This window comes from Choloepus didactylus, chromosome 12 (genome assembly GCF_015220235.1).
Source record: "Choloepus didactylus isolate mChoDid1 chromosome 12, mChoDid1.pri, whole genome shotgun sequence".
In the NCBI taxonomy this organism is placed as follows: Eukaryota; Metazoa; Chordata; class Mammalia; order Pilosa; family Megalonychidae; genus Choloepus; species Choloepus didactylus.
This window is the reverse complement of record NC_051318.1, coordinates 4,955,336-4,979,899: the sequence shown is the minus strand read 5'-3', so window position 1 is coordinate 4,979,899 and position 24,564 is coordinate 4,955,336. Positions and strand designations below refer to the sequence as shown.

General features: G+C 39.0%; 1 protein-coding gene across 7 annotated transcripts in view; it reads left to right on the top strand.

Moving 5' to 3' along the window:
* NBEA (neurobeachin) overlaps nucleotides 1-24,564 on the top strand; it is a 637,956-nt gene that overhangs the window by 95,014 nt on the left and 518,378 nt on the right. For 5 of the 7 annotated variants that reach the window (XM_037800588.1, XM_037800589.1, XM_037800586.1 and 2 more), the window contains exons 5-8: nucleotides 13,886-14,007; nucleotides 15,542-15,680; nucleotides 20,943-21,062; nucleotides 24,031-24,177. In XM_037800588.1, coding sequence (XP_037656516.1) covers nucleotides 13,886-14,007; nucleotides 15,542-15,680; nucleotides 20,943-21,062; nucleotides 24,031-24,177 — 528 coding nt within the window. The remainder of the gene's footprint in view (nucleotides 1-13,885; nucleotides 14,008-15,541; nucleotides 15,681-20,942; nucleotides 21,063-24,030; nucleotides 24,178-24,564) is intronic. The other 2 variants (XM_037800590.1, XM_037800587.1) reach the window with 1 other exon arrangement.

Sequence of the window (24,564 nt, the reverse complement as noted above, 5' to 3'; positions counted from 1 at the left end):
CTTCATTAAGGTATAATTTCATACGATAAACTTCACGAGTTTGAAAGATGTCGCCTTATGACTAGAGTTCAGATACCTGTATTTTCCTTTGAAGATCTTCAAAATAAACTTCATACAATAAACTTTTACGAGTACAATTGGATGAGTTTTGACAGATGAGTCGCGAACCCCTCCCTCCCCCCATCGTGGCATAGAACATTTGTCACTCCCTAGCGTTCTCTTCTCCTGTTTGCTTGCAAGCCTCCTCTCCAGGCCCCATCCCTGGCAACCTCTGGTTCCTTTCATGTTCGTATAGTTCTGCCTTTCCTCGAATTTCATATGCAGCAAATAAATCCTGCAGTACATGGTCTTTTGCGTCACCTTAATGCTTTTGAGATCGTCTGTGTGGTTGCAGCTCACGTCGCTAGTTCTGTGGCTTCTCATTCTGAGCAAGGCTGCATTTAGGAATGTGTCACAAACGTTTATTTGTCCATTCACTAGCTGGCGAATATTTGGATTTCCAGTTTTGGGCTATTGTGAATAAAGCTGGTTGTGAACATTTAACTACAGATCTTTCTGAAGTTGTATGTTTTTTATCTCTTGGGTTAATATCGAAGAGTGAGATTCTGGGTTTTATATTAAGTGTATGTTTAAGTTCATTAGAAACTGCAGAATTGTTTTCTAAAGTGGAAATACCATTTTACATCCCCATCAGCAATGTCTGGGAGCCCCAAAATGTTGATTCACATCCTTGACAACATTTGGTGTTGTCACTCTTTTAATTTGAGGCATTTAAATAGTTATGTAATGGCATCTCATTTTGGTTTTAATTTGCATTTGCGATGACTGATGATGTTGAACATTTTACCCATGTTACCATTAATGCATCTTCTTTTGTGATGTTTGTGTTCAAGTCTTCTGTTCATTTTAAAAAGTTGACTTCTCTTATCATCTAAGAGTTCTTTATGTAAGAATTCTTTATATATATAACTTTATGTATTTAGGAGATAAGATTGTTTTTCAGATATGTATTTTTCAAATAATTTTATCCAATCTGTGAAATCTGTTTTCTTAACAGCCTTTCTTGGAGTACAAAAAGTTTTAATACACTGCATGGCATGATATTTTTTTCTTTTATGTTACATGCCTTTTTGTACTAGGAATCGGTCTAATCCAAAGTCAAAATTTTTTATTCTCCTACAATTTCTTCTACATGTTTTATACTTTGAGCTCTTTTTACATCTATGATCCTGTGTGTGTGTGTGTTTTAATATGTTGTGAGGGTTGAGTTTTTTTTTTTTTTTGGTCTTTTTTTTGCATGCGAACATCCAGTTGTTTCAAAATTATTTTTTAAAGATTCAGTCCTTCCTAATTAGATTATCTGACAAATTAATTGCCCTTATTTGTATGGATCTATTTCTGGACTCTTCTGGTTTATCTTTTTTTTAAAAAATTTAATAAATTTCATTTTGAAATAAATTCAGACTTATGGGAACAGTTGCAAAAACAGTACAGACCCCATACATAGAACTCCAGCATACCCCAACCCCCTTCCCGATACCTCGATCCACCACCTTTAACATCATGCCACACCACCATTTCTTTCTTTCCCTCCCTCCCTCCCTATCTATCATCCATCATCTATTGCTCTGTCCTCTGAACATATGAGAGCAAGTTGCACATATCTTTGAACAAACAATATAATCCACATATATCTTTCCCATGGACAAGAACATTCTTTTATGCAGTCCCATTAAGTGCAGCTAAGAAGTTCAAGAAATTCAATGTTGACACAAAGCTTGCTTACATTCTATGTTTTCTTTTTTTCTTTTTTTTTTTTTTTTTTCTTATGTCCCATCTGTGTCCCTTTGAGCCTCCTCTCCTCCATCCTCAGATCCCATCCAGGATCATCCTTGGCATTTAATTGTCATCTATTTAGACTGTCTTTTTTTTTTTTCAATTGTGGAAACATATATGCAGCCTAAATCTTCCCATTCCACCCCGTCCCTAGCATTCCATTAGTGGGATTAATCACATTTAGAATGTTGGAATGCTGTCACCTTCCCACCATTGATTTCTAGAAGTTTCCCTTCACCCCAAACAGAAACCCTACACTCATTTCTTAACTCTCCATTACCCCTTGCCCTATTTCTCGTAACCCATACTCTACTTTTCATCTCTATGGTCATATTCTCTGATACTTTCTTTGTGTTTACTGTGGGGCTTAAATTTAACATGTTTAATCTTTAACAATCTTGTTTTTCTTTGATACCAACTTAACTTCAATATGACACATAAACTATGGTCCTGTACTCCCTCATTCCCCTACCTTTATGTAGTTCTTGTCAAAAATTACAGATTTTACGTTGAGTCCAAAACCACTGATTTATCATTACAGTTTATGTATTTTAGATCCTGTAGGAAGTAAATAGTGGAGTTACAAATCACAAATACAGTAGTATTGGTATTTATATTTACCATGTGATCCTTACTGGAAATCTTTATTTCTTCATGTAGTTTCAGTCAGTTGTTTAGTGTCCCTTCCTTTCAGCTTGCTCAACTCCCTTTAGCAATTCTTATAGGACTGATCTACTGGTGGTGAAGTCCCTCAGCTTTTGATTATCCGGGAATGTTTTCATCTCCCCCTCATTTTTATCTTCCAGGTGTTTGTGAATTCTCCAAGTCTCTGATGGTTATTGACTTCTATTTGTATTCCATTGTGGTCAGAGAATGTGCTTTGAACAAATTCTTTTTTTTTTTTTTTTTTTTTTTTTTAATTTATTGAGGCTTGTTTTTCTGTCCCAGCATACAGTACATTCTGGAGAGAGATCTGTGATCACTAGAGAAGAATGTGTGTCCCAGTGACCTGGGATGTAATATTTTATATATGTCTGTTAAAATTCTCTTTATCTCTCCCTCCTTTCTTTGTTTCTCTTTCAGTAGGGCTCTCTTTAGTATCTGAAGTAGGGCAGGTCTTTTATTAGCAAAATCTCTCAGCATTTGTTTGTCTGTGAAAAATTTAAGCTTTCCCTCAAATTTGAAGGAGAGTTTTGCTGGATAAAGTATTCTTGGTTGGAAATTTTTCTCTCTCAGAATTTTAAATATGTCATGCCACTGCCTTCTCGCCTCCATGGTGGCCGCTGAGTAGTCACTACTTAGTCTTACATTGTTTACTTCGTATGCGGTGAATTGCTTTTCTCTTGCTGCTTTCAGAACTTGCTCCTTCTCTTCAGTATTTGACAGTCTGATCAGAATATGTCTTGGAGTGGGTTTATTTGGATTTATTCTATTTGGAGTTTGCTGGGCATTTATGCTTTGTGTGTTTGTATTGTGTAGAAGGTTTGGGAAGTTTTCCCCAACAATTTCTTTGAATACTCTTTCTAGACCTTTACCCTTCTCTTCCCCTTCTGGGACACCAATGAATCTTAAATTTTGAAGTTTTATTTTGTCTATCATATCCCTGAGATCCATTTAGATTTTTTAGATTTTTTCTCCATTCTTTCTTTTGTTCTTTCATTTTCTGTTCTGTGGTCCTCAAGGAGGCTGCGTTGTTGTTCAACTTCTCTAATCTTGTTTTATGAGTATCCAGAGTCTTTTTAATTTGGCCTACAGTTTCTTTAATTTCCATAAGATCTTCTATTTTTTTTTTTTTTTTTAATTTACTCTTGCAATTTCTTCTTTATGCTCTTCTAGGGTCTTCTTTATGTCCTTTATATCCTGTGCCATGGTCTTCTTCGTGTCCTTTATATCCTGTGCCATGCTCTTGTTGCCTGTCTGTAGTTCTTTGATTAATTGCACCAAGTACGGTGTGTCTTCTGATCTTTTGATTTGGGTGTTTGGGTTTGGGTTCTCCATATCGTCTGGTTTATCATATGCTTTAAGATTGTCTGTTGTTTTTGGCCTCTTGCCATTTGCTTTACTTGATCCCTAATTTGACAGAACTGCAGCTTGGGGGCATACACTTTCTCTAACCAGCAGATGGCATCTGTGAGTCACCTGTTCCTCTCAAGTCAGTTCTCCCCAACTTTGTCTTTGTGGTGTGTGGGGATCTGATTCTTGTGGGGTTCAATTGGTGCACTAAATTTGGGTGTGTAGTTGGTGCTGTCCGCCCTGAATGTGGGGTATGTGTCTGGATGGTTAGGGAGGCAGGGCAGCTTTAATAATCAGACCTCCCAGGTGTCCCTGGAGATTTAAGGCTGTTGCTGGAGTCTAAGCCTTCATTTCAGTCTCTCCACAGATTATCTCTGCCACTGACCCACAAGTGCCTGGCACTGATGTAGAGTCCCTGGGGTTTCTGAGTGGGCCTCCCTTCCCTGCTGTGCTCTTCCAGGACCTCTGCTGAGGGAGGGCTGCGTCACGTCACAAGTGCACGCCGGCCTCCAGGGAAGCCGTGGGCCACCGGGCCATGCAGGGGTGTTCCCAGCCCACTTCAAAGATGGTTGAATGGGGTGCGTTAACTTCCCCCTTTACGCACAGCTCCGCCTTCCCAGCTCTGGGACAGTTAGCTGTGGGTGCACTAAAGGCCACTGTCCATGGCCGATATCGTGGTGTGTGCTCAGTGCTGCGGGAAACACGCCCTGTCACACTGGTTTTCTTGGCGCGGCTCTGGGCTGTGGGTCCGGCCCCGAGCAGGAGTGTCCCCAGCCTGCTGGGGAAATGGCTGCAAGTGGTGCATTTTTTTCTCCTTTTGGCTCCCCTTTGCTCCCCTGGTCCCGAGACAATGAGAAGGAGGTGTGGGAAGGGGTATCCTCCACGCCAGACACCAAGGCGTTAGCCCAGCCCGCTCCCGCCATGCTTCACTGAGCGGCTCTCCCCATCGTATCTGCAGCTGCTCCCGGGCTTTTTTTTTTTTTTTTTTAAAAGAACTAGTCCGTCTCCAAATGGCAGCCCACCGTTTCCCCACACCGCAGTGCGGCTGAGCGACTTTCAGCCGACTCACTCACTCGTTTCAGAATGCAGACTCCTGGTTTCACCAAATGCACAGCCCGTGTGGAATTTAGCAGGTCTTATCTGGCTGGTGCTACCCTGGAGTTGCTGTTCTGGGTCACTTTCTGGTTTTTATCTAGTATTTTTCATGGAGGTGTTTTTTTGCCCTGTCTCACCTAGCCGCCATCTTAGGTTCTCTGGTTTGTCTTTTATACAATTTGATTTTTATCCTGTCTTCGTGTTTAATGTGAATTTCTTATGGACTGTATGCAGTTGGATATTGCTTTAATTTATTCAGTCCATCTCTCCCTTTTAATTGAAATGTTTGCATCATTATTTATATTTAATGTAATTCTTGATATTTTAGGGTTTTAATCTATCATCTTGGTATTTTTTTTTATTTCTCCCATCTGTTTTTTTGTTCCATATTTCCTGTTTTCCTCCCTTCTTTTGATTTAATTTTTTTAGTGGCTGCTTTAGGGTTTACAGTATTCATGTTCAAATTTAACTGAATGCAGTTATATAATAATAAATCATAATTTTTCAAATAGTAATATTCCCCTTCACATATATATAAAGAACTTTTTATCATTCTGCTTCCCTGTTCCCCATCCCATCTGTCATGCACTGTTGTCATACATTTTACTTCTACATATGTTATAAGCCCGTATACAATGCTCTTAGTTTTGCTTTCAAGAGACAGTCTTTTACATTTGAAACTACAAAATGGTGTTTTGCATTGATCCACCTAATTGCCTTTTTCAGCACTTGCCATTTATTTGTGTACATTTAAATTTCCATCAGGTATCAGTTTCCTTCTCCCTAAGACTTCCCCTAGCATTTTTTTTTTAAATCACATTTTTTCTTGTAGAATATAACATGCATACATAGAAGTGATAACTTTCCAAGTGTAATTTAACAAGTAGTTAGAGAGCAAATTTCAAAGAATTTTATGGGTTATTGTCCCAGAATTTCAGTTATTTCCTTATTGTGAAATATAACATACATACAAAAAAGTGATAGCTTTCAAATTACAAGCAGCTATAGAACAAATTTCAAAGGATGCTATGTGTTAGAGTTCCACCATTTCAGTTCTTTCCTTCTAGCTATTCTAATATCCTAGCAACTAAGAAAAATAAAATTATATATAGACTCAGTATTCATAATCCTGTGTTAAATTCCATCTTGTCTGTTGCTGTCCCTTCCTCTAGTTTAATCACTTTCCCGTACTTCAGGGATGTCTGGGTGGTGACCACCCTAACTTTTTCATATTGAAAAGTGGCCTCCAACATTTCTTATAGTGAAGATCTGCAGGCAGTGAGTTCTCTAAACTTTTGTTTGTCTGAAAATATTTGTGTTTCATGTTGATTTTTGAAACTATTTCTGCTGGGTATAGAATACCAGGTTTACCATATTTTTTTTTCTTTTACTTGAAAGATGTCACGCCGTTCTTTTTTGGTAAGCTTAGTTTAGTGAAAGGTCTTTTCAGTTTTTATCTGAATCATTCGTTTTCTGCAATTTGATTATGAAGTACCTTGGTGTTTTCTTTGTTTATTCTGTACTGGTTTGTTGATGTTCTAGAATCCATGGTTTTGTAGTTTTCATAAAATTTGGAAGACCTTTTGCTATTATTTCAGTGGTTTTTTTCTGTGTTCTTGACCCCTCCCCTATTCATTTTTTCTAGGACCCCAATTAAGTGTATTTAAGACCACATAATATGGTCCCACAGATTACTTAGTCTCTATTTTTTCCTGTAGTCTTTTGTTTCTGTGCTGTAGTTAGGATAGTTTTTTCAAGTATAGTGACCTTTTCTTCCATATTGTCTAATCTGTGTAATCAGTTGATCCATGCAGAGTATTTTTTATTTCATATATTGTCATTTTTAGCTCTGGAAATTCCATTTGGTCTTGTTTTATATGTCTTGTTTCATCCTTAAAATGTTTATGTATTTGTCTATCATCTTGAATATGATGAAAGTATTTACAACACCTCTTTTATCATCTTTGTTTTCTAATATTGTGACTATAATTATATTTTATTGAAATATCTTCCAAGAATAGAGTAGATTTTATTTCTTTGAAGTGTCTTTCTTTTCTTTGTCTCCTTTTATGGTTTGAGTTTTCTCCTGATATTAGGTCATACTTTCCCATTTTTTTGCATACCTGGTAGTTTTTTTACTGGATGGTGGACTGTGAATTTTGTGTTGTTGAATACTGGATTTGGTTGTGTACTCTTCTAATGAGAGAGAATTAATCCAGCCTCTCTTAGTCTGTCATAGTCAAAATATTGAATGAGTTTATTGTTAAAATGAGAAAAAATGCTTTTTAGTTTCCTGATTCCTGAAGTGTTCCTGGTATTTACATATGTGGTTGTATTGGAGTATTGAACATATTACAGAACGTGTCCTTCTTTAGGAAAAGCTGTTTACCCTGTTAGTAACCTGCATGTTGATTCATGTCATGTCCTGCCCTCTACCTGTCTTTTCAAAGGTAAAGCGCCCTCCAGTTTGAGACATTTGAGACGTGTCAGTCCGATGCTCGGCGGTGGCTCATCCTCTGCCAGTGCCTGCTTTATTTTGCTTTCAGGCTTGACAAATATTTTTACGGTTTAGAATTCTCAGTTAGCAGTGTTGGTCGTTTTCTCCAACACACTGAAGACTCTGGGCCCCACCCTCGGGCCTCTCTTGTTTTCAGTTGCTATTTGGAGGCCACGCCAGTTGCTCTTCCCTGTGTGTGTGTCTTCTTCCTGATTTTGCTGCTTGACTCCAAGGTTTTCTTCTTCCTATTGTTTTTTGCATTTTCCTGTGCTGTGCCTAAGTATAGTGTTCTCTGTATTTATACTGGCTGGGGCTCATTGGGATTCTTGAATCTGTAAGTTTATGTCTTTCATCAAATATGAAAACATTTTGCCATTATTTTGTCAAATATTCTTCCTGCTTTTTTCTCTTGTCTTTCTCTTTCTGAGTTGCAAATGAAATAAATATTATACCTTCTGGTTTTGAAGGCATGGGGCTTTAATTTTGTTTTCCAAATTTTTATTTTTTTCATAGTCTGTTCTTGAGATTGGATAGTTTCTCATGATTTTTATGAAATTACTGAAGTATTTTTTCTTTTACATCCAATCTGCTGTAAAGCCCATTCAGTAAATGTTTATTTCAGGTGTTGCTATCTCAGAATATCTGCCTGATTCTTTTGTGTGGTTCTATTGATTCTCCTAAGATTTCCTATTTGTTTAATCATTACAAGCATTTTTTCCTTTATGTTCTTGACCATGTTCTATTTGCTGCTTAAAATCCTTGTTTCCTAATTCTAAGATATGGGTCAACCCAAGTTGATTTCACTTTTCCTCGTTGTAAAAGTCACATTGTACTGTTTCTTTTTATGCCCAGTAGTTTTGCATTTTCTCCTGACATTATGAAGTGTATGTTGTTGAGACTTTGGCTTCTGTTTTTTTCCCCAGAAGATTATTGCTTTTTTTTTTTTTCCTTTTTTTTCTTTGTTTTCTATTTTAAATACAGGAAATTATCTTGACTGAAAAACTCCAAAGTGTCTTTTTTCTGGTGGATGGCAGCTAGAATCTCTGTTCGGTTCTTTAATGTTAGCTGGATTTCTATCCAAGTTTTAAACACCTGGTTGGTGCTGACTTGGGCCTTTCTTTAAGCAAAGAGTTATTGAAAATGGAAAACCCACCTCAAGCCATTCACTTTTCCCAAGTGAACACATCCCTTCATTTTTGCTTGATTCCATTTGCACTCTGGAGTCTTCACATAGGTTTTGTTTTGTTCTTTGTTTTTTAATTATCTAGAGTTTTCAGTGTCATGTTCTTTGGGAGATTTGGTCTAATAGGAATTACTCATCCATTACTGGAAGTTGTAACTAGCACCAAATTTAAATAAACACATTAAAATGTGAAGCTCAGGATTTTCTGCCTGAGTGTTTGCTTCCAGTGTCAGGGTCCCAGTTACGTCAGGAAAGGTTTGGTGGCAAGTTTTCTTCATTTTCAGTGTTTCCGTCCTTTCTAAAATTTAGGTGTTTTTGTCCTCTTGGATTCATGCTCATCACCTTTCTCAACCTGCTTGATTTCATCATTTTTATGTATATGGTCAAAGAATTGGACTTGATTTCTGTATCCTCCGGTCCTTACTGTGGAGTACTGGTCTCTTAACTTTTCTTGGGGTACTTTCATGTAAAATAATAATGTTTGTATTGTGGAATTGGGTTATTATAATCTTCTAATGTATACAGACTGTAAGACATCATGTAAATGTTTGTTACTCTTTTTTATTCATATTTCAGTGTCCTGGAGGTAACCTATTTCGTCAACCATTCTTCCTAATTATATGTATTTTTTTTCTTTAATTTTTTTGTTACTAACCTTTTTAAAAAAATTACAATTTACAGGAATTGTGAAACAAAAATAAGGAAGTGAAAAATTCAGTTTCCAACTTGAAGTTGACTATTTTACATAGCAGATGGTCAGGGTAGAACACACGTAAAATACACATTGTGATATATAGCTGAGAAAGCACTGTCATTGTACCCAAGAGTGTGGGAAACAGATGAAATGCTTCCATTTTTGTAAAGTTTTTTAGCATATACTTTACAAAACTGCTGCTTATCTGACATCTGGTAGACACAGTCTAAGACAGTGGGAAAGGACTGAAGTATTTTGATAGAAATGTAAGCAAGTTGCTGACTTATTTATGGAATTAACAGAATTTAATTATCAAAATTAGGGTTTTGTTAATAACTCAGTTTTAATAAATTGCCTGAGTAACATTGTAGCTGATCCTGTTTTTAGCCATTTAAACACCACTTCCCTGAAAACTGAATATTTTATATGTATGTATATATATATAAAGACACTTACTTCTCTGTTGTTAGTAGTATATACTAGAATTACTTTTGTTCAGATGATTTTGATGGACTTTACTCTCTGTTCCCTTTGGTCCGATTTTCCCTGTGTTGCTCGTTTTCCAGAAGGGTAGTTTGATCCAGAATATACTCTGTGGAGAGGAAGAAGCAGAGTAGGACCTAGAACTTTGCAGCTGTTATTTCATTTAAGCCACACAAAGCCATGTAAGATAGATGATATTATCCCCATTCTACAGTTGTGGAAGCTGAGCCTTAATAGTGTGGCATTGTTTGGGGCTGTAACGCAGAGTCACTATTTGAACTCAAGTTTGGCAGAACTGAAGTCCCAGGTTTTACTTAACAACACAGTTGTTCTTATTTATTTCTGCTACTGAATTGCTGCAGATTCCTATAGGAGCTCATTCTGAAGTCCTTTCCATTGCAGCCGTGTTGTTGATCTGCCTCTGGACTAGCATGATGCAGCAGCATTTTGTAACTAGCAAGATGGACATGCTATTTGGACCACTGCCAATAGCATTGCCTTTGGATAATTGAAATTGTGGCACCACTTGCTTTCCATCTGAAACAACCACATATACTTGGCCTTCTGCATGCATTTTGTGTTGTGGGCAACCCTCTTTGTGAGCTCTTGTGCCGGTTTGGATATTTTATGCCCCCCCAAAAGTCATGATCTTTTAACCCATTCTTGTTGTGTGGAACCTCTTGATTGAGTTTTTCCACAGAGATGTGACTCACTCAACTATGGGTGATTCTTTTGATTAGATTATTTCCATGCATGTGTGGCCTTGCCCATTCAAGTGGGTCTTGATTAGTTCACTGGAGTATTTAAGAGAGAAGCTAAGAGCCGACACAGACCCAGGTACTTGCTGACGCTTGGAGATGCTAAGCTGAGAAATGAAGTCCAGACTTTGCCCCACAGTAGCTAAGAGAGGACCCCAAGACTCACAGAGAGAAATGTTCTGGGAGAACAAGCAGGCATGCACAGGAGCTGAGAGAGAGAGAGAGGCTGAAACACAACCTGGGACCAGCAGACGCCAGCCATGTGCCTTCCCAGCTGACAGAGGTGTACCGGATGCCATCAGCCTTTCTTCAGTGGAGATATCTCCTTTTGTTGATGCCTTAGTTTGGACACTTTTATGACCATAGAGCTGTGAATTTGTATCCTAATAAATCTCCTTCATAAAAGCCAATGCAGTTCTGGTATTTTGCATAATGGCATCATTAGCAAACTGGAACAGCTCTCCTGCCTCCATTTGAGCAGTTCAGTCTTGGTAACATTTGCTTATTTGAGGATCTCATTGAAAACCAGTGATTCCTGCAAAAATGAGTAACAAATTTGAGATATTTCATGTGCTTGGTGGCCTTCATGGATGTATTATTTAGATTTGCCTTTCATGATTATGACCTATTTCATGAGCCTGCTTAATTGAGGAAATGGTGTACTTTTCAGTGGGATATTTCACTGATAGTACACTGTGTGAAGATCAGAGTCATTTGTTTCACAAGTTATAATAGAAAAGAACATTGCTGTTGAGTCGGTAGACCAGGTGGCGGTGAGGAGTGTGGGCTCCCTGGAGACTCTGATAGGCTCTCACCTAGAGAATGAAAGCAGTGTGGCAGGCAACGACGAGAAGATGAGGGTAGCTTCCATCCCAAATCACAAAGGTCATCCAAAGGACATGCCATTCACACCACTGGATTAGAAGGAAATACAGGGAGCAAAGGAAATGAGTGATGAGAGCAGGCACAGACGGTCTGGGTGTAAATGGGACTGCATTCCAGATCAGGCAGTGCTGTGTGAGGTCAGCTTTTGGCAATGATAAAAGGGAGATGTATGCGTGAGTCTGAAACAGTGAAAAGGGCTGGGGACTGGATGTACATTGTATTGCGAAGCTCTGGTTAGGTTGAGGGGTACCCTCCAAAGATGGGCGGTTTCAGGTAGAGTGATAATACTGGAGTGTCTAGTATAACTAACACATTTGTTCTAGATGTTACACTTTAAATTTAAGAGAATGTCCGTGAGTGAAGGCAACTATCTTGATGAAGAGATTGAGCATAATAAAGATCCTTATTTATCTGTGGAATGATTGGAAGTCCAAAATCAAACTGAGCGAAGTTCTATGTCTAAGCCTGTTGGGTGTTTGGTTACCAGCTGTACCAAGACCTTATTCTGTTACTATTTAGTTATCACTCATGCTGAGAGTTTTCTTTTGTGCCTCCCAGTTTCCTTCTGTAGGCTGGTGCCCTGGTGCTTCCAACTGTTTGTGCTTGGGGACCCTCTCAGCCCCACATGGGAATAATAGCAGATGATCTCTGGGATCATCTTTCCTTTCCTTGGTGGATAAGTAGGTCTGGAAAGCCTGGAGGGCAGCTCTCTGTTAGTCCAAGGCAGGTTTGGGTTCTAATTTAGGGCCCAGGCGACCTGAATGATGAGACTGCTGATGCCGACAGTACCTCGGGGAGTGGTTGAGGGTGAGTGATTGCGTGGGGGTGTGGAGTGATGAGTGGAAGGGGAAGGAACTGGCTGCTCCAGGACGCTATGTAACACTCCACGGAGGGTGCAGGAACAAGCCAGTGAGGCTGCTACGGAAGGCCCTGGGTCAGAAGCACTAATCCAACCCTGTGCCAGGTGTGTCCTGCAGGTCTTAAGAACAAATTGACGTATTTGTTAATTAATTTTTATAATTTCGTAGATTAACTTTACTGTTCAGTGTCACCAATAAATATTTCTCCTTTCACCTTAGTACTCTTTGATGGATCTATATTAAGTACAGTCTGGTGTAGTGAAACATAAGGTGTTAAACAGTGGTAAACTTGGTACAAGTTCAATTTTACTAACAAACAATAAATGAGGTAAAATACTTCCTTTTTTAAAAAAATCAAGAAAAGCTCTATTGTTTGACAATTAAACTGCTTGAACTAATTGATCAAACATGAAAATCTGAAACACGTATTTTGGGAAAAATTATATTTATTCGTAGGGGTCGAGTCATATGAAATTGTGTGTGCTCGGAGTGTGTAGGTGTGTGTTTTTTTTTTTTGGCAGCAAGCATTTGGGTATATATGGCCACTTTGTGGTTATTTGTTGACCACATATTGAGGGTTTTCTGCATCGTGAGTCACAGTTCATGACTCTTGAACTTGAGTACTACTCTGTAGGCAGGGCACAAGCCGCTTGTTAAAATAAGAGGCATGAGTGCTGCGGTAGACTTAGGTCCCCAGTGCTGTGTGAAAACAGTGAGGAGAGAACGCAAGCTCGGACGGAGCCAAGGAAAGCGTCACAGAAGAGGGGCATGTTAGCACACAAGCAACATTGGGTCCAAAATGGGAGCTGTGAAAGAAGAGGTGGAGCAGCCAGTGCGTTCAGGAAAACTGGACTGTGGAGGAAGGTAGTAGAAGAAAATAACATTGAAAAGGCTAGAGCCACGGTGTCTGTGAAGTCTTGTATAACCTGGAGAAACTTAGGCTTTATTCTGCACGTGAGGATTTTTCAGTTTGGAAGCTACATGGTTATATTTCAGAAAAAATTGACATTAGCAATGTGACGGATCTGTGGGGGCAATGGGCCAGTTATAAAACCATAATGAATAATCATCTTTTATGTGAAGGTGTTTTGGGTATCTTCTAGGAAAATAACTGTATCCACTCAGAATACTTGATTACTTACATGAAGTCAAGTGATCTACCACTTTTATTTCCTGAGAAAAGCATGATTTTATTTGACTGCTGTTACCAACTAAGTCCTATATTATTCCTTCTGTACTTATGAGTGGATGTGAATCCTTTTTGTTCATACATTTCAGTAGTTATCCTTCTGAATAATAAATATCATGCTTTCTCCTCTTTTGTTTCAGTATTAGAGCACTATGCACATTACATCAATAGTTTTAATTCACCAAGTGTTTGAAGACATAATGCTTTTTAAATCAGTAAATGATATTTATATATTATTTTAATAAGGTACTAGTTTCTATTGTATATATTTGTTTATGATTTTCAGATGCTTATAACTTGATTGCTTTTTAATCTGTAAAAACTATATTTGACCTTAGTTACCACCACATTTCCTTTAACTGATACTTTGTATCTTTTTTCATTTCTTTTAGGCAATTGCACTGCCTCCTATTGCAAAGTGGCCTTATCAGAATGGCTTCACCCTAAACACTTGGTTTCGTATGGATCCATTAAATAACATTAATGTTGATAAAGATAAGCCTTATCTTTACTGGTAAGTGATATGTTTAATTTTAGGTCATTTGTTATAAAGATTTAATACAGAATAAAGTCACAGTTGAATCCCTTTTTCCCTCTGTTGATTCTAAGCAACCTGCTTTGCTCTTTCTTCAGTTGAGGCCCAAGAGTCAAGGCTACAGACCTTTTGCTGTCCCATCTGCTTTAACATGGATCACTTTGGGGTCTTAGTGAAGAGTGCTGGTCCCAGATCAAGGGAAGAAAAAACAAAACAAGTCCAGTTTTCATTCTCTTTATCTCTTCACTCAGTTAATTCAGGGATCAACTAAGATATGCTTTTAAACATACTAATGGTGGTGACCTTGTAAGAAATCATAATCAAATAAACTGAATTACTGGGTAGGCATCTAGCATAGTGGGCTTGATCTGTGATGCCCAAGGCTGGTGAATCTGCAGCGGGTTGCCGCGAATTGACTGAGCGCTGGTGATTTTAGGATGTCGGGAATGTGCGGGAAAGCATACCTGTTAGTGACAGCGTCAAATGCCTATCTGTTGCCTCTCTGGGAGGCATTCCACACACTTACATAGAGTACCTCATTTCATACTTGCTTGGCCCCAAAGTGAGACTGCCCGTGTTCAAATCCCACGTCCCTGTTTGCTGTTAATCCCATGCTTTGGTGTCTTTATCTGTCAAGGGAGGGTGGTAGTGGTGCTGTTCTGTGGGATTCAGTGAGGGCAGATACTTAGAGCACCTACAAGAAAGGCTGGTTCGGAAATGGCAGAGAAACATGAGGTGTCGTTAGCTTGCAAGCTCTATTACAGAAGATTGTATTTGAGTATAAATGAGGAGTGATTTTAAACGTATCTGGATTTCAAATATAAATTGGATTGAACTTCACAGTTGGTCATTTTGGGAGATTATATGTTTATTTCAATGATACGTTCATTTTTTAAAACATTTAAAAATTTTGTGCAATGTTAATTGAATTCAAAGGTAAGGGGGGGGGTCCTCCTTTAGAAGAAAGCAAATACATTTCATAGTCGCATCTTTCTCTTTTTGACTAAAATTGTACTCATTTTCTTGATTAACCATAATTTACCAAATTTGGTTCTGTTGTTTAAAAAAAAATTGTTAGCTGTTTTCAAAGATATAGCAGAATTAGAGAACAAATTGTTTTTGAAAACAAAAACGGTGTCAATGACTTATGTATTTGCCAATTATAGATGGTCTGTAAAAGTAAATGAAATCTATTTGGCAGGCTTTTGTTTGCCCATAAGTATTTTCCCATGATTTGTGATATTTGAAACTGGAATTTTAAAAGGGTCTATAGTCTTCTCTTTTCCCAGTTTAAATTTCCAATCTTTTAGTTATTCTAAACTTTTTATGATTTTGTCTTTATTTGGTACATGTAAAACCCCTTTTCTCTATATTCTATAGGAAAATCAATTGTATTTTAATAATAATTTTATAGTATTTTTATAAGAATGTATATAATTATAATTTTATAATAATGTTTAATAGGCATTAGTTATACAGTTGTTTTTACTGGAGGATATTTTACTATTCTCAGTTTTCTTTACAGTTTTCGTACTAGCAAAGGTGTTGGTTACTCTGCTCATTTCGTTGGCAACTGTTTAATAGTTACCTCACTGAAGTCCAAAGGAAAAGGTTTTCAGCACTGTGTGAAATATGATTTCCAGCCACGGAAGGTAGGTGGAGAGAACTGTTTTTATTGGGAACAACATAAGTCACCACGTGGAATTAACTCACCTGTTAGGACTTCTCTGCTGTTCTCTTTTTGGCAGTCCTGCAACCCTGAATGCTTTTCTCTCCTCCTCGCCTGCGTGTTCATTCTGCGTTTGTCATCGTGGGTCCGTTTTCTGGCCTTGCGCAGACTCCTTCCCCCTCTCTGCGCTTTCCCCTGCTCGGCTCTCGCTGCACACCGGTCCCAGCCGCTGTGGCGCGGGGACACAGCAGGGGACAGAGCAGACGGCACCCTCGCTGCAAGGGGCTTATGTTTTTGATCGCTCTCCTCTCTTGTTCTTTTTTCCAGAGCTCTATTCTTAACATTCTCATCTGCCCACGAGTCATTTATCTCAGTCTCAGAATTTACAGCCCTGTGTTTCCTGTCCCCAGCCCTATTTCCACTTTCGTTCTCGAGTCTGCGGTTTGATATAGGGGCTTTCCATCTTCACAGTCGTTGACTGGGGGCAGCTTTGCTCCTCACCCTCTTTGTGATCTTCGTGTGCACTCAGGTTTTCAGTCCTGCGCATTGTACCTCCGGAATACCCTTTAAAAAATGTCTTCCTGGTGCTTCTGCATGTCGCTGTCCTCTCCACTGTGGATCCTCTGCTTTATTTTACAGATTATTTTACAGACTAACATCAATTTATCTTCGTGGTCATTTTAGTACACTGCTCAAAACAATCATTTGATCCTTACTGACTACAGAAGGAATTACAGTTTTCGGTCATCCTTCATGATTTGAAGTTTATTTTCTACTCTTTACACATATCGTTTATTAATATGCATGGTTCTCTTTTGTACCTTTTGCTTTGTGAATGCTCACCCTCTGGCACGAATTGCATTTACCTGTAGCCTTACCCACAGCTCTGGATCTTCACATCCTACCGTTGTGTTCAGTTTCATGTAGAACTGTGTTCGTGGAACCCTTCTCTAATTTACTTTGTTCTCCAGGTAGCATCTCTCTTGTGGCAGTTTTTTTTTTTCGGTATTTCTTAGTTATTTCTTGAAAGCCTGTATTGCTCTTTTGCCTCTGTGTTATTTAGTGACTACCCTGGACTTTTTTTTTTTAAACTGAGATCTGTCTCGGATGCATCTTTTCTCCCCCTCCAGTGCCCGACACACTGTATTGAACTTGGTAAACTGTCAGTAAATTCATATTGGACACATGAATAAGATATGACTTTTAACAACATCAACAACAACAGAAAACCCTTAGGTTCCTGAAGGAGTGAGTTACACTTATCTGGAAAGCTAACTTTATGGGCCTTGTACTCCGGGAACCTCCGCACAAGGTGCCAGGAGTGAAGATGGCCATGGATTGAAGACGGAGAACTGCGGGGTGGCTCTGCGGTGCACAGTTTCTATCGAAAGCTGTTTCTGGAGGAGCGAGTCCTGGAGCCCCCTCCTCCGCCGCCTTCCGCAGATGTCCTCGTGGTTTCCCTTCTCTTGGTACAAATCCCGTGGCCTCGCCTTCAGAAATGCTTATTCATTTGGTTTGGAGTGGGACCTGGCAGGGTTTGCCGAACGTGCCAAGTTAGTTTGTGTGTCGGTGGGAACTGGCTCCGGAGAAGAGTTCTTGGATTTAATGTGTTCATGTCAGGAGTGTGTGTTCTGCTCATCAGCGAGTTTAGGAACCTTTGAAGAGTACAAACAAGAAAAATTAGAGATGTTAAACGCCAAATTAAATTGTCGTTGACCAAGAATTATTGCTGTTCTTGTGTGATTGCTCTTTAACACATTTGTTCTTGTTTTGTTCTGTCCTTACACTTTTCCTTATGAGAAACACTTTCCCATTTGCAATAGTTCTCTTAATATATAGGAATGGTCTGGTGATTGACATGGATTTTTAAAATCTTTCCCTAAATATTCTCATATAACTTGAAAATCTTAAGTATTTGAGTTTACTGTTTCATTATTCAAGAAAAATGTATTCTCTCAATTTTTTTTCTCTTTCTTCAAAATGATCTGTTGATGCCCTAAGTTATAACTGTCCGTCCTAATAAGGGCTTCACTGGTCTTTCAAAAATAATCTCTGTATTAAAATTTTTGTTTTCCTTGCCACACCACTTGTTGGCTGTTTGACCTTGTGAAAATGGGTGCAAACTATTAGCATATTTCCTAATGCATAATAAGTGCTCAGTAAAATTAGCTACTTTTGAAATTTGTTTAAATATGTTATATTTTTCTTATCTGTAATTTCTTTATTTATCCTTATGTTGTAATATTTTCCTTGTGAAATCTTAATAGTGATCTTTTTTTCTTGTTCCTAGTGGTGTCATCCTATTATAAATCTCCTTCTGGGTCTCAAATTAAAGGCAGATCTCAGTGTCATTACAGAGTATTAGTGCACACACACAGTCCCCAGGTTTACTCTTGTTTCCTTTAGTTGAAAATTATCACGTCAGTAATTGGGCTCTTTTGAAACATCAAAACCACCCTTGTGTCTATCTCCTGTAGAGCACATTTTGACATACCAAGGCAAGAGAACAGAGAAGTTAATTTTCCTGAAAATAATGAGTGTGGCCTTAATTGAAATCGTCTCATTCATTGAACTTTATGGTGTTAATGTTTTTACGAAAAGCGAACTCTTCTTTTTTTGTTTGTTTTCTAAACCCATGCATGATCATCCCTCTATATTAATTATCTTAAGTTAATGGCACCACACCTTATCTAAGTGAAAAATTGGGAGTGATCGTAGATTCCTCTTTTCTTTATCAACACTTCAAATCACTTTGGTTCAAATGTTTCCGCTCCCCTCTTAAAATTACGGTTGCCCCATCTTAGTTCAGGCTCTTAGGGTTTCTCACCTGAACCTTGCCCTGGTTTTCAAGTTTGTTTTCATCCGGAGTTGCCTAAGTCTGTCTCTCTTACGTTCCGCTGCCAGTTATTTTCCTAAGTATGAGGTTGATCATGTCACTTCCTGCTCCAAATACTTTAGTGATTCTCCATTGTCCAAAACCGAAGGCCAAATTCCTAAAGGTGTCCTCTGGAGCTCTTTACTCCCTGGTCCTTGCCTGCTTTTCCTTCTCGCGGAGCCTCTGCTCTCAGCTGGTTAGTGCCTGGTGTGTGATCCAAGTCCCCAGTGCTTTCTAATAGCTTACGTCCCTGTTTCTCTGGGTCTCTGTTGAGCGTTCCTTGCAGGCGTGTTGAGGTCTTTCTTTATATGCCCTCCTCTGCGGGGCAGTTGGCAAGAAGCAGGCGCTCAGCAAATGCTGGTCTAGAGAGTGAATGACTGAGGAGTAAATAATGTGAGTTTTAGCAGGAGAAAAATCTCATCCTGAGGAAATAATAGGAAAAAAATTATGTGTGCGTATCAAATATATATCAGGAACTGCTCCTCGTAGTTTTTGTACATTATCTATTATCTACCATTAATATTCACAGTCACCCCTGAAGCAGGCAATGTTGTTCCCCCTTTTTATAGAGATAGAAATAGGTTCATAGAAGCTCAATAATTTGCCTAAAGTTGTAGAACCAGTAACCTGGGAACCCAGTTAGGATGTGTGTGAATTTAAAGTTCACCCCGCCCAGTATGCTAAATAATGTTGCACAGTAGTAAGACCTTGAGAAATATTTGTTGAATGAGTGCTTTTCTACATTGTCTGTCAAGTGCAGTGATAAAACTGGTATTATTTATCTTAAAACTGGCTTTTGGCAAGAAGTCTGCCCATTTATTTTCTAAACATTTTACCCCAGATGTTTAAAGATTGTATCTCCAGTGGTAACCAGGTGGCGTTCTGGTCCAGTGTTGTCGGACTCAGTGAAGGTGATACCTGTGCGTCCCGAGAGAATTTTTCTTAAATTCACATGAAGCTCAGTTTTTACAGCTGCTGCTTGCTCATTTTATGAGATTCAGAAACGTTAGCTGTTCTGTGATTATTATAAAGTTTCCCCTCTTTCTTCTGGTTTTGATAGCTTTAGCATAAATGCTGATTTCTGATCAGGTGAAAAACCCATTTTATAATAAATTAGAGTTAAAGATTACCTGGAGTGGAGGAACTTGAAACAAAACAAAACAAAGAAGAATGTGTGTTTTAGGCATTTAAATGGTTTGACCTCACTTTTTGTTTTGTTTTGTTTTAATAATTGAGGCAATGTGGTTTTGTGTTGCTGTCTTCTCTTGAGTTGTTCAGTTGCTCTATTTTAATTTATTAAATTGAAATTATGAAATTGAATTTTGGAGGTATTTCTGAAACATTAAATATTAGCTAATTAATATTTTCGTGGTTGAGAATTGCTATTACAGCTTCGTATTTCTCTAAATATACATGAGATAATTAAATAGTTCCTTTAATCTGGAGAATCAAGTCTGTATTTTCTATTTTTATGCTTTTTTGGAAACTAATCTGATTTTTTCCCTCTTAACCTTTCAAGATATACTTGTTCAAATATCTATAAATCACTTGTATTTCTCTATGTTTTGGTGTTCTCTGCTGTAGGTTTTAAACTCCAGAGAGGCAAAGGGTTGCATCCACAAATTGTTGTGGAACGTAAACCAGCCCATTTCAGAAGAGACACTTAAAGTGCTTTTTGTTGACACCAGTAACTATAAAATAGGAGCTCAATATGAAATCATTCGTCGTTGCTTAATGAATATTTGAAGACTTTAAGTTAAGAATGTCCGATTGTTCCTGGACTTGATGACCCTAAGCTGTGGGGTTGAAGCCCCTGCCCCTTCTTACATGTTGTCCTGTTGAGCTCTTCCCTGACGGTGCAGGAAGGATCCAAGGCTGCTTTTCCTCAGTGTGCACCGCTCTTCCTTTTCTACAGGAATTATCTTGATTCGTGATTCTGTTATTGTTTACCTGTGTAATGTCTGTCTCCCCCACTAGACCATAAATTCCAGTAGAGCTGGGTTTTTGTCTGGCTACCCCTGCGTTTGCTGTGCTTGGCACAGTGTAATTATTATTGAATGAATGAAAACAAATATTTCCACGTTTCCACAGTTTTGGGTTTTCATATAATGGAAGGAGTATCATTCTGGGGATCCAGAGTCTTTAGCACCTGCGCCACAAGTTTACTGTGTGTGTGCCAGTTCTTCATCTGCAAAGTGAAAATGGGGAGGAGCAGCTTGAGGACATGGGAGTAAATGATCCTTAATTTTCTTTCAAGCAATTTCTCATAGGAATGTTATGACTGTATTCGACAACAAATGAACATTGACTGTTTTTGACAACAAATAAACATTGCTTACTGATATCTTTCCTTTTTTTTCCTTATTGAAGTGGTACATGATCAGCATTGTCCACATTTACAATCGATGGCGGAACAGTGAAATTCGGTGTTACGTCAATGGACAGCTGGTTTCCTACGGTGATATGGCTTGGCATGTTAACACAAATGATGTAAGTTTCTGTGTTACCTGTGTTTTAATGTACCTAGCATATGTTCTATGCTAAGAATATCATATGACATGAATTGAGTAATAAAACAGTTTGGTAGATAGTTTTTCTATGAAAGTTTTTTCTTTAATTAAATTTAAGTCTGAAATTTAGGATAATAAAATTGCTGAAAGACATGATTAGAGATTTAAAAAAAAAAAAGGAAAAATACTCGGCCAAGTTATTGAGTATTTTTGTCAGAAAGCATTACTGAAGTACTATCTTCTTTCCAAAATCTCTCACATTAAAAAATGTCTCTTGTCCCTTTTTTAAGTGTTCAAGGATGCCCTTGAGGAGAGTGAATGAGTGACTGTGTAGTCATTGTTGCTTTTTAGGTGTTGGTAAATGCTGTGGAAGAAACTAAAGTGGGGAGCAGTTACAGAAAGGGTGGGGGTGGGCCGGGGAGGCCAGCTTGTGCAGAGAAGACCTCGGGGAGCGGAGCAGAGGGAGCAGGCTGCGCCCTGGGTGGGGGTCTCCCGCTCGCTGGGAGCCGTTGGAACTCGAGAAGTCCGGGAGCAGCAGGAGGGCCGGCTTTCTGGAGCAGAGCGGGGAGGGCACACCTTAGCGCCAGAGGTGAGGCCAGGCGGGTGGGCATCTTACCTAGCGGGAATGTTCAGCAGACCGTGACGGGATCCCGGCTTTTATTTTTAAAACATTAGCATGGATGCGGTGTTGAGGATGCTCTGAAAGGAGGCAGTGATAGCATCCAAGGTATCCATTAAATGATGACAACACGAGTGACCAGGAGGTGATAGTAGTGTGGGCCAGTCAGGTAGCAGTGAAGGGAGTGACCTGGTTGGATTCTGGAGGGAGGGTTCCTAGAGCTGAGACCTTGCACTGTCTCCCCGTCCCGGTGCCCTCCCTGTTTCTGTCCTGGCCTATCTAATAGAGCCAAAGTAGAAGATGTGTCTAATGCCCAAAGTGCCTCCACGCGTATTTTCCCAGTAATGTACAATCCTTCCTGCATACTTGGTGTTACAGTAACTTGCCTCTTCCTACCAAAATGCACTCCTTAATTTTGTCTGTCTCTTTAGACTTGTCTCCCCAAGGGCAGTGATTGGCTTCTGTCCGTCTCTTATTCCCCCAGGTAGCACCGTGTAGTCCTTAGTTTGTCCCTCGAGCAGGGGTCTGCAGACTGTATTCCAGGGCCGCATCCTTCCCTTCACCCATTTTTTTATATGACCTGGGAGCTAAGAATGGTTTTTACATTTGTATAGTATCTTAAAAGTAAAACCCACCAAGCCACCACAAAGCAAAATCACAGAATAATATACACTAGAAACTGTGTGTGGCTCACAAAGCTTAAAATATTCACTATCTGGCCCTTTGCGGAGATGTTTACTTCCTGTGGCCTAGAGACTCATGGTTGGGCCATTGTAAATAAATATTTAAGGGAATTATTTTGCCAGAAGAACACGACGATGAAATACTGCTTCCTGTCTGTGCCTCCGAGGGAGCAGTCTTTTTATTATGGAGTGGAAGGAACCCAGCTGACAGATTGGTGGTGTTAGCTGATAAAGGCAGCATTCTAAAAACAGTCTTTGATTTTTTAAATTATTTGCAGTGTACTCCAATAAATGGATGGGCCTGCAGAATACAACACATCCCCACACACTTTATGCAGTGGAGTCTTGAGTTTCTGTGTTTGTAACTAGAGATTGGGAGTTTGTTTAATGATGAGTGTCTGTCTTGTGCCCCATTCACAAATTTTTAATTGTTTTATTGAGGACCAAAGGGACTGTTCCAGTTTGCTGAAGTTGCCAGAATGCAGCATACCAGAAATGGGTTGGCTTTTGCAATGGGGATTTATTAACTTACAGTTTACAATTCTAATGCCATGAAAATCCAAATTAAGGCATCAGCAGGACGATGCCTTCCCTGTAGAAAGGCTGCTGGCAGCCGAGGTTCCTCCGTCAGATAGCAAGGCACACAGCGGCGTCTGCTGGCCCTTCGCTCCCAGGTTCCATTGCTTCCAGCTGCTGCTTCCAGTGGCCCCTTCTCTGAGCTCCAGTGGGTGTCTCTCTCTCAGCTCATCTGGGGCTTTTCTCTCTTGAGTCCTCTGGGTTTTTGTTGTCCGTTTTCCTCTCATAAAGGGCTCCAGTAAAGGATTAAGACCCGTCTTGAATGATGTGGGTTACCTCATCAGAAGACCCCATTCTAATAGGCCTGCACCCCAGGAATGGATGAAAAGAACCCGGATGTGTGCTTCAAACCAGCACAGGGACACTGTGTGTCTGATGTCTGACATATCAACATACGGTGTGGATTACCGTGGAGTGGGAAGGAAACTGAGCAGTGAGGTGGAGGGAGAAGAGTGGAGGGGTCTTGTTGAAAGGCTGCTCGGTGCCGAGACCTCCACATGGAGGGCTCTGCGCCGTCTGCTTCCGGGCGCAGGCTGCTGTGGACATTGCTGGTGGGTTCTGCATGACTGTCCCCCAAGTGAGAAAAGCAGTGGGTTCTCCTCGTGTCCTGGCTTAGTCTGGAGAGAGCACACAGAACACCCACAATGTGAAACAGGCAGAGTTTTAAAAAGTAGGCTCCAATTGTTTATAGTCCTCCCCTGGTTCAGGTGAACTTCCCCGAATGGAAAACTATAAATCATTAGACTTTTAAAATTATTTTTATTTTTGTGAATAAATAATTATAAGCTCTCTTGCCTTTATAAATTTTGAAAATGATTGTCTCAAGATTGAATAGATGGTTGTTTTTTTTGTTTAACCATAAATATAAAATCTTTAACTGATTTTTTTCCTAAAAATCTTTAGCTGACTTTTGTTCTTTAAACATTCCATGGTTTTGATGCTTTCTTCTGTTAATGTTATTATTTTTATGCTTTAAGATATTCATGACAATGAAAATGTGTATCCTTAAATATTTTGTTTTTACAAAATAACACATTTGATTTTTTTGTCTTTATAACGTTTTAAAACAGAGTTATGACAAGTGCTTTCTCGGATCTTCAGAGACTGCCGATGCAAACAGAGTGTTCTGTGGCCAGCTGGGTGCTGTGTACGTCTTCAGTGAGGCGCTCAACCCGGCACAGATATTTGCAGTTCATCAATTGGGACCTGGCTACAAGGTAGTTGTCACCATCTTATTATAGATTCTATGGAATGCTTCTAGTGGAAAAGGGGATGCATGTCAATATTTAGTCAAAGTCTTTCTTCTCTGTGGCTTAAGAGTTGTCTCTATTTTTTGGGAATTCAGTGAGTAGTTGTTATAGGTTTCGTTTTGTTCAAAGGTGGTTTTTCTCTTTTAAATTATTTTCATAGAATTTTTATTTTTCAGAATGTTTTCTGATGTTGAAGGCATGTATTTATTAACATATCCTTAAGTAATCTTATAAAGCTATATTGCTTACTGTGCTATTTGAAATCTCAGAATTTGAAATACATGCATTATGTAATAAATAATACGAAAGGACTTGTTATTCAAATTACAGGTAACTTGGGAAGAATAAAGATTT